The 9,530-nt window shown below is 49.6% G+C and overlaps 1 protein-coding gene across 3 annotated transcripts in view; it reads right to left on the bottom strand.

The window, feature by feature from the left end:
- Positions 1 to 9,041, bottom strand: part of WNT4 (Wnt family member 4) — a 14,473-nt gene extending 5,432 nt beyond the window's left edge. The window contains exons 1-3 of one of the 3 annotated variants that reach the window (XM_017735112.1): positions 8,861 to 8,936; positions 8,630 to 8,725; positions 7,915 to 8,147 (exon numbers count right to left, since the gene is read on the bottom strand). In XM_017735112.1, coding sequence (XP_017590601.1) covers positions 7,915 to 8,042 — 128 coding nt within the window. In that variant the 5' untranslated portion in view covers positions 8,043 to 8,147; positions 8,630 to 8,725; positions 8,861 to 8,936. Of the gene's footprint in view, positions 1 to 7,914; positions 8,726 to 8,860 lie in introns of all 3 variants that reach the window. The other 2 variants (XM_017735111.1, XM_008634317.2) reach the window with 2 other exon arrangements.
- Positions 9,042 to 9,530: the final 489 nt, after the last annotated feature.

The raw sequence follows: 9,530 nt of genomic DNA, 5'->3' as shown, positions 1-9,530 counted from the left end.
GGTGTGTGCGGGCGGGTGTGTATATGAGCCCCCCTCCTTCCTGTGGCTGCTGGCAGCCACTTTAGATGACACCTCCATGGTGGAGCCCTGACCTGCTGTGGAGGTCCCCTGCACAGGACAGGTGTAACTCACACTTGCACCCATCCATCCACTGACCACACTGAGCTTTAGTGTCCTTGGGAATTGTCAGTGTTGTCTGATGCTGCTACCTTGTCTGCACCAAGAGATGTAAGTAGTGAGCTTTTTGGAAACTTCATGCCTTGACTGCATTTCCCAGCCATACAGAACTTGTGGGTTTTTTTGTTTGCTTGTTTTTTTAACTCCTCCTCCCAAGTTGCAACATCCTGCTAAGGATTTTTCTTTTGAAGCCCTGCTTGCCTCTGAGAAGTGACTGTGCAAAAGTGGCTCCCGCTCCCTGCCTGTTCCCATGTGTCCCAGGAGCCAGATCTGCTGACTTCAGCCACAAAATAGGTTGTCACAGCCTCTTCCTCCCATTAACCTTGCCAGTCTGCCCCAGGAGGAGAGAACAGGATTTTCTCTTCTGTGCATCAGCAGAATTATTCAGCAGCTTGGTTTCATGCTCACAACTGGGGGGCCATGGGAGCCAGGGAGAAAGCTGTCTTGGCTCATGGAGTTCATGGGGACTCTGCATGGTGAGATGTCAAAAGTATTCAGTTTTCCCTGATTGTGATCATGGAGGCAAAGCTTCTCCAACAGTGGGAAGCAGCAGGCTGCTGGGGTTTCAGAGCCAAGTGCTCTTAGAGCCTTTATACCAGCAAATCATCTTTGCCCAAGGCATCCTGTTCCTCCAAGGGGACAGCCCTGTTTGCAGAGGACAGGACCTGATGCACATGGGTGGCTTGAAAAACCCACCATGGCCAAACTCAAGACTGTCACCTTTCTGCTGGCCCCCACACATGCACATGGGTGTCCCTGACCCTGTGCTGCCATCCCAGACATGGAGTGCAACAACTGCTGTTCTCACATCTTGCTGCACTTAGCTGATGTGGGGTGAAGGCACCAAACCACCTCCAGGAGCTTTGAGGATGCTGAATGCTGAGCACACACAGAGTGCCCGTAACAGCTGTCTCCTCCCAGGTCCAGCCATCATTCCAGCTTGGGCATGGGAAAGATGATGCAGCAGAGTGGTAAGATCCAGCCCAAGACAATGTGGGTTATAGAAGAGCTTTGGGCCTGGAAGCCAAGAAAATCAGAATCTACCTCCAGTACTAACCCCTTGTGCTGATTTGGCTTCCCCCTCTGCCAGCAACTCTAGCAGCATTTATCATGCCAGGGAAGCATCTCCTTCAAAGCTGTGAGACTGGTCCTACAGATGAGTCAGTGCCTGCTTTGAGTGCAGACACAGGCAGAAGAGTTCTGTGACATAGGTGTAGGAGCCACATTAGTATCAGCTCTGCTCAGGATGGGGCATCATCTTCTTTTCTTACATATTTCCCAGCTTGAGATTCTCTGGGCAATATGGAGTAATAAATTCAAAGCACGCATTAAGGAAAGTGTGACAAGAGCCTTTCAAGCTTTTCCAAGGAGATGCACCTGATAAGGTGCTTTCCCAACTCACATTTGATGCTGTTTGGGATGATAAAACAAAGGCCAAGGATGCTTCAAAAATAGGTACAGCTCTCCAAGAACAGATCTGGTAATTTGTTTTGCAAGGCAGACAAGTAGGATGAAACTATCCAGAACAGTGCTCTGGCCTCTCTCCCCCTTGACAGGTCCTGTGTCCCATCACCCCTCCTCAGCCTATGTTTGGCAGCCCCTCTGTGGAGATGGAGGCAACTGTGCCTAAAATGCTGTGGCCCCATCATGCTATCAGTTTGTTACCGGTCCAGGAGAACCATCTCTGCTTTCCAAAAGACATGGTTTTCGATGGGGGAGGAAGCTCCCATCCTGATCCCTCGTTCAGGATGGATCCAGAGGTAGAGGCAAGGATTTAAGGAAGGACCTTTGCTGAAGGACCTCAGCTTTGAGGCTCTCATATGGCATCTCATCACACCACATTCAGGAGCACCAGGTAGGAACATCTTATCCCCTTCCCCTCTCTGGGGCAGATGAAGAGTGAGGTAAGAGCTAGGAAACATGCTCCGCCCTCATCAGCACTTGGAGATGCTTCCATCTCATGTTTCTCAGGGCTGTGGAGCACCAGGGCTGTCAGGAACCAAACCCATCTGCAGCATCCCACGGTCCCCATGGAAACCTGGCTCTAGCGCTTTGCTTGGTCCTCAACAAGAACTTCATCCAAACTTTGTTTTCCTGGGCTGAAGTGGTAGAATCCACAGCCAAAGCCTTTGTCTACCTGCACAGAAAGCTAGACGGGCACAGCAGGAGGAATGCAACAAACAGCTCCTGCCCTCTGCAAAGTCTCCATGCAGATCTCCATTGTGATATCACATCTCGATTGCTATGCTTATTATGCTTATAATTTAAGTCTCACATGCAGCCTCAAAACAGCCCTGCTTGTGGAAAAAAAGCCCAAATAATGGTGTATTTTCTTCCTTTTCCAAGACTGGGCAAAGAATGTTTCAAGAGGAGAGCTGCTGCCCACACCGTTTTTTCAAGTTCTGTCTCCTTGCTTCATCATGGCCTTGTATGTTTCTTTTCTCCTGCCTTTAAATCCAGGCAAGTCACTTGGAGAACAGCCTCCCTCTGAAGAGTCATTGATCTAAGAGAAAACTGACAGAAAGCCCTTCCTTTTTTCCCATCCACAGTATTGAGATCAGGATTGAAGCCCCATAATTTAAGCAGCTGCAGCTGATTCACTCTGCAAGATGGAAAATAAGTAAATCTCAAATCCAGGGAGCTTTGGAAAGGTGGGGGATGTCAGAAAGCCCTGCTTAAATAAAAATTATGATAATACTTTCAGGAGGAAGAATAATGGGTGAAATGACAAGGAGACATTGAAAGAGCCACAGCAGCTGGCAGATTGAACTAGGAGGAGAGATTCCCTGCTATGGAAAGGTGTGGAAATTTCAGTCATTGACAAATACTCAATTGAGGTGGGTCAGAGAAGATGCAGCAGATGTCTTGTAGAAAGCAGAGATCTCTGGTGTTTCTTTTATTCAAGCAAATGAGTTTCAAGTGTGAGAACTCTTTGTATTGTCTCATTTCAGGAATATTTTCCTGAAGATGAGAACTTTCAGACCCAGGCCAATGGCATCCCTGATAAACCAAGCAATAGATCTTCTGAAATCAGGCTCACAAGCTTCACGCTGCTCAGCAAATATTCAACCTTCCCCCAGGGTTGAATGGCCAAGGCCACAAAAGGCTTGTCCAAGCCTTAAATTGTGAAGATGATTCAGCTCTGCTCCTGTTTGAAAGGCAGCAAACACCCCCCAGATTGTGGAGGGGTCAGCAAGCACATCTCCATGCTTACTGAGGCTGCAGGGACAGTCAGCAGTGACTCGAGATTGTCCTAAGGATTGCGACTGCTTGTGTAGGCACGTTTCTTCTGGGGAAGAACTAAAGGCTTGTTTATAATGTGAAAAACTCATGGAAAAACCCCATGCATCCCTGCATGCATCTGTCTGTCTGCATAGCTAGACAGATGCATGCAGGGAGAGGTACTGATCAGAGTTACGGCTCCTTGCAAGGAGCCATCCTGCAGATATGGAGAAGTGTTTTTCTTTGCCTTGTTGCTTTCCCCTACCAAGCAGGGTGAGTGAAGCCATGGAAAGATGCCTCAGGCTGGCATGTCAGATGATGCTCCAGGCAGGCCAGAGAGCTCCCAAGATTTCTCATAGTGTCCCATATTGGGCTTAGTGCCACTCTCCCTGTGCCAACAGCACCAGGCTGGTTGGGCCCACCACATCCATGGTTCTTCAAGTCTGTCAGCTTGGGCATGTTCCTGTCAGGATTTGTGGGAGACCTGCAAGGTTGCTCTTGTCCAGCTGCTGGCTCTGTAGCAGGACTTGGCCCTCCTAGGGACCGAGCATCTCCCTCCTGGGATTAGACATCCTGCCTTTCTAAGTGTAAACTATGATTTACAAAGTCATCATCTGAGAACCTGTCTGATCTCTTTCTTGGAAGAAATACAGCTGTCTGCCTCAGTCCTTCCTGTCACAGTTAGAGCACCATCTCTTTGCTGAAACCTGCTTTTCACACCTACTTTTCATCTCCAATTAACAGCTGCCAAAAGAGTCACCCAGGAGGAGGCATTGCTACGCCTTACACTTCTACCCCTCAGCTCGAGGGTGAGCCTACACCTCCAATCCTGTTCCCCATCCCTTAGACCCTGCACCTAACACGATGTGCACCCAGCAATGCCCCAGCCCCAGCCACTGGTGGTGGCTTGCCTCCCCCATCACAAGTATTTGGGGACAGTGAGATGGCCAGCTGCTGGTCCTGAGCCAGTGCTGCTTTTTTGCTTTCTGAGCATGTGGGGGCAAAATCTCCACTTTGTAATGGGGATGAGCAGGATGGAAGCTGGAAAGAGCCTGAACAGCATCCATTTTGGAAATCTGCTTTGAATGTGTAGGAAATTTCCTTTACTTCCTTTACAAGCCAATAGAAGCTACTCCTGGACTCAGGTACAACACCAAGGTCTTGTTGCAAGAGGAGGCAAGTGCAGGCCAACTCCTGCAGTGCTTCAGGCTAGACTTGGTTGCAGAAAATCTGATGAGTTTTAAGTTTCGATCAGAATTTGCAAATACGTGGCAAAAAAAGCCTTCTACAGGATTAGTTTGATCTCACCCAACATCGGCCAAGAGACTCAACTGATTACTTTCCCCCGGGTAATTTCATGAAAGCACAATACTGGCTCCAGTTCTGCTGAGCCAGTCAGATCCTGCACGGCACCTTCCTGGCTGTGAAGTGCAACAGCCCATGGCAGCAGCTCCAAGAGAGCCTGGAGGATGCTGTCAGGGGTCACCCACAGATGTTGGGACAGACACCCTGGGGTGGGCAAGGCAGAGGTTACCTGCACTGAGTATCCAGAGCAGAGTCTGACATTCAGGCAGCCTTGGATGACTGAAAGTTTGTGGATTCACAAGGCTTTCAACCTTTAAGAAAAAATCACCAGCTATTGTATGAGCTAGTGTCGTTGCACTTGTAAGGAAATACAGAAGAATCTCGTAGAAACTGTTAACCTCCAGGACTGCTCAGCAATTTCATCATTTTAAGAAAGTGGCTGTAATGCATTTCTCTACATCTACAAAGATGAATTAATTAATCAAGTGGACAGTAGCTCTCAGCAGAGTCACATAAACACTTTTTTGTGTCAGTGCAAAAGTCCAGTTCTGATTCATGGAGTCACATCAAGGCACTGCAAAAAAGAAACCTGCCTCTTGCTGTTGCTCATATTTGGAGCTCATCCAGTTCTTCACAGTCTGGGATGCAGAGTGGTTTTATCTCCCTCTTGTCCATCCTCCCTAGAGTCAGGTTCTGCAGTGAACGACTGGGGTGTAACTTTATTTGAGGCTTTCTTAGGAAAGGACAGAAATGCCCATCACCACTGAGGAATCAGAGAGCACGGGGCCCTCCTAACACCCTGGAAAACACAGCCCTGATGGGTGTCTGCCAGACAAGACCATTGCTCAGAGACAAGCCAAACTTGTTTGGAAGTCCAGTGCCAGGACCTGAGTGCAATCTGCAGAGTGCAACCCACAGCCAGCCCGTGTTCATTGCTGAGTTAAAATTAGCTGGTTTTGTCAGAAGTGGCAAGATTTACAAATAAATAAAAATTAAAATACATTTACAGCAGTTTCAATTTCCCACCCCACAGCCTTGGGAATGGGTACCATGGGTTCATGCACCAACCTTGTTGATCTGACAGAGCAATGCAAGGGAGCCCTGAGCATCCCAGAAGTGGAGAGCCACTTGTCCAACCTACAGCATCCCTTAAAGTAAGGAAATTCCTCATCAAACCCAAATGGTGCAACCTACCATCCTGGCTGCTGGGACAGATGTGACTGGGGAACCTTCCTGACACTGTCCTCACAGCAAAAACCAGGAGCATGGAGAGGGGAGTGGAGCTTGGCAGGAGCAACTCTGCATTAGAGTCAGCTGCACCTGCCAAATCTGTGCCATGGCAGCACAGCACCTGATGGGAAAATGCTGGACCAGTTCCTCACCAGGTGGAAGACGGGAGCATTGCAATGACCATGCAAAGAATCTTGTACAAAATTAAACCAAGCCACGCTCCAGGTGAAGTGATTTCTCCCCACTATCAAAGCTGTGGAGACTCACCTTAAAAAAATAAAGCCTGGTTTAAAACCAGAAGGATGCAAATGCAGGACCCAGGCATGCTTCCTCTCAAATCCTCTGCACTGCATAATGACCCAAACAAAATGAGCATTCCGCCTGCTCTTGCAACATCCTCACTCCTAAGCTGGCAGAGATGGGCACAAAGAATTTGGGCCCCTGTTTGCAAAGCACCTTGTGATGTTCAGATGAAAGGAGGCCAGGGAACTCCAAACTCCTTTTATCCCTTCCTCACCAGCCCTCGAAAGTGGTTAGAGAGCAGTTGCTTAGACAGGCTTGCTAGGACCCTCACAATGTCTTCAAGCTTTCCCAGAGCACTCAAATTAATTTTTTTTTAAGGTTTTAAAAGCCCATCTGTGCTCCTGGCCCTTTAAGCCAAGTCCCAAGCACAGATGGAAATGTGAAATCCCTGTAAAGGATGGATAGACAGAGTTGCTGGTGGTACACCATGCTCTGCAATGGCATAACCACATCTCAGACCATATGGGGAGCCTCCTCCAGAGCCAGTTTTAGCTGCAAGAAAATGGAGAGAGGCTGTAACGATTCCCAGATAGTTTGATAACCAGGGGTCTCACCCCTACAGGACCCTCCCCTGTCGTATCTGATGTTTTCTGTTTCTGTTCTCTCATCATTCAAACCCTCTGAACAGCTAGAGAGCAAGGCAGTGGGCCCCAGTGCCTCACGCAGTTAGTGGATACTTACATCCACAACCCACTTTGCACATTCTCTAGTCCATGTTTTCATATGGACCTCCTTCTCTCCAAAATAGGTAAATAAATGAATAACTAACTAAACAACTGGACTGAAACCAGAGCCTGGCACTCCTATTCCAGCTGTGGAATGATGCTTGTTTGGCTGGAACTTTCTATGAAACACCCTCAGCATCAGGATGGGTTTGGAGCAGAAGAGGCCTTGCTTCCAAATTCAACCACATCACTGCACATGTGGGTTCAAGAGTCTACAAAGTACAAGTTACTTTGAAAAGTAACTCATCTGCTTCCCCTGTATAAAGCATGTCCCTGGGCTCCTTCAGAGATAAAGTAGAAGCCAGATGGACCTTCCTGTGCACAGCTAGAGAGATGTAAAAGGCTCTGTCTACAGCCCTTTATTTAATTTACAAATCTGTGCCTGAAGAGGCAGGAGGCAAATCTGAGCCTCCAAATGCAGAAGGAAGAGCAAGCCTGAGGCTTTCACAAGAAGTGGGAACAGAGCATCTCTTCAGATTTGGAGAAAAGAGGCTTTCTGGATAGGCAACAAGCCAAGAAGCAACTCCCCAAACTCAAGACACTGAGAAAATGCACCGGAGGTTTGCTTCCTAACCAGGGAGAAAGCAGCTTGGTTTGTTTAATGAAAAGATTTGGGAAATCCCTTCCAGCTCAATGGCCACTGTAGCAGAGTGATCCCTTTGAGAGATCCCTACACCATCTCCTTTTTATACTGGATGGGGCAGCTCAGCAGACACTATTGCATGGCCAAAATGAGCGCTTCTCCCACAAAGCCAGGCTTACAGAAACACTTAGATCAAGTGTTGCAAGCGGCATCTCTCCAAAGCGCTGGGGGAATGCGAGTCTGTACAGGTTGAAAGAAGCTTTAGAGCTTTAGGGGGGAAAAAAAAAGCTCACAACTGAGCTTAATCACTAATCCAGCAGGTTTCTGGAAAAGCAAACTCCACTGTGCGCTGCCATTCAGTGCACACACCTCTGTGCAGAACCGTGTGCCTGGCGAGGCTGGATCCGTCCCGTGTGCTGGGTGCAAGCTGGCAGTGCCCTGGGATAACGCCGAGCATGCCGAGCCCACACACGTGAAGACATACGGGGTACACTCATTCCTCGAATATCTGATAACTCCTGGGATCCTTCTCACTCTGTTTATTGCCTCCGGCAGCCTTTGTTTCTGATGTGAGAAGATAAACAATGGGAATTGTCTTAATCCTAAAGGCAAAGAATAAAAAGCACTGAGCGGAGGACGATCCTTTTATCATGATACATTTGCAACATCAAAAAAAGCTGACCCCCTTCCTTTCAAACGCACTGAAATGTATCTGCTTTTCCTCCCCTGTTGGCAGGAATGAGCCCTCCGCTCTCTGCTGCCGAGCCCCCCGCGCCCACCCTTGCCCTGCCAGCACGGACGGCTGCACACAGCCCTCCCCGACTAGTGCGGCGAATCACCCCTCCGCGTCGCCTCCCAAATCCTATCCCAGCTGCATGCGGCGCCGGGGACCGAGGGGAGTCCCACCTCTGCGCATCCGTGCGGGGCAGCTTGCTGACCTCACTCATGAAATCCCTACTTTCCCCCGTGCCCGTCCCAGGGCAGCCGAAGCTGCTCCTCTCCAGAGATCTGCCATCATCTCACAGAGCTTCCTCAGCAGGACTTTCTTCCTGCGGGAAAAACACTCCCACAGTTCCCAATATACCTTCACCAGAAGCATGACAGTTAAAAAGACCACCTTGATAGCTGCTATGATCCACCCACCAGTTGCTGAAGACGTGTGGCACACAAGTCTCTCCATCTGGCAAAGGAGGAGGGGAGAAGGACTAAGCACTAACGCATCCTAGGCAGCCACCTTTTCCCACAGGCAGGACACTCAGAGTGCCGCTGACCTGCCGCTTTCCCCAGGCATTGAGGAGCATCCTCCAAAACCCACCTACATCCCACAGCCTCCAGCGACTCAAAATCTAAAGGCAGGAGCCGTATCCGGGTGCAGAGAGGACTCCTTGCACCGGTGATGTGTGCCCACCTGAGCACCTGTGTTGGGAAAAGTACAAGACACTCAGGATCTTTCATGCCGACACACCCGGGAACTCCCTATCCTGCGTGGTGTACCTGCCCCTGCCGACAGAAATCCATGAAGGCGGCCCATGCTCCCAGCCCCGGGTGCAGAGAGGACTCCTTGCACCGGTGATGTGTGCCCACCTGAGCACCTGTGTTGGGAAAAGTACAAGACACTCAGGATCTTTCATGCCGACACACCCGGGAACTCCCTATCCTGCGTGGTGTCCCTGCCCCTGCCGACAGAAATCCATGAAGGCGGCCCATGCTCCCAGCCGGAGAGCGGGTCTGCTGGGTGCGTGCACGGGAACTAATTAGTTCCCGTCAGCCGGCAACACGGGGAGCAGGGGAAGCACCATCTCCCACCAAAACAGATTTATTAGGAAGAACCGATGCCTTCGTTCAAAGTTAGGTGGGAAAGTGCTGTCATGCTCCATCCCCTCCGCCCCGGGGAGGGGGGGGAAGGAGAGGTGTCCTCTGCAGAAAGTAGTCCCACCGCCTTGGCAAACACGTAGGAATTTTCCAGAACGATTTCTGTCCCTGTT

The sequence above is a fragment of the Corvus brachyrhynchos genome, unplaced genomic scaffold (assembly GCF_000691975.1).
Source record: "Corvus brachyrhynchos isolate BGI_N302 unplaced genomic scaffold, ASM69197v1 scaffold525, whole genome shotgun sequence".
NCBI lineage: Eukaryota > Metazoa > Chordata > Aves > Passeriformes > Corvidae > Corvus > Corvus brachyrhynchos.
Note: the sequence above shows the minus strand (reverse complement) of the source record. Positions and strands in the feature narration are given on the sequence as shown.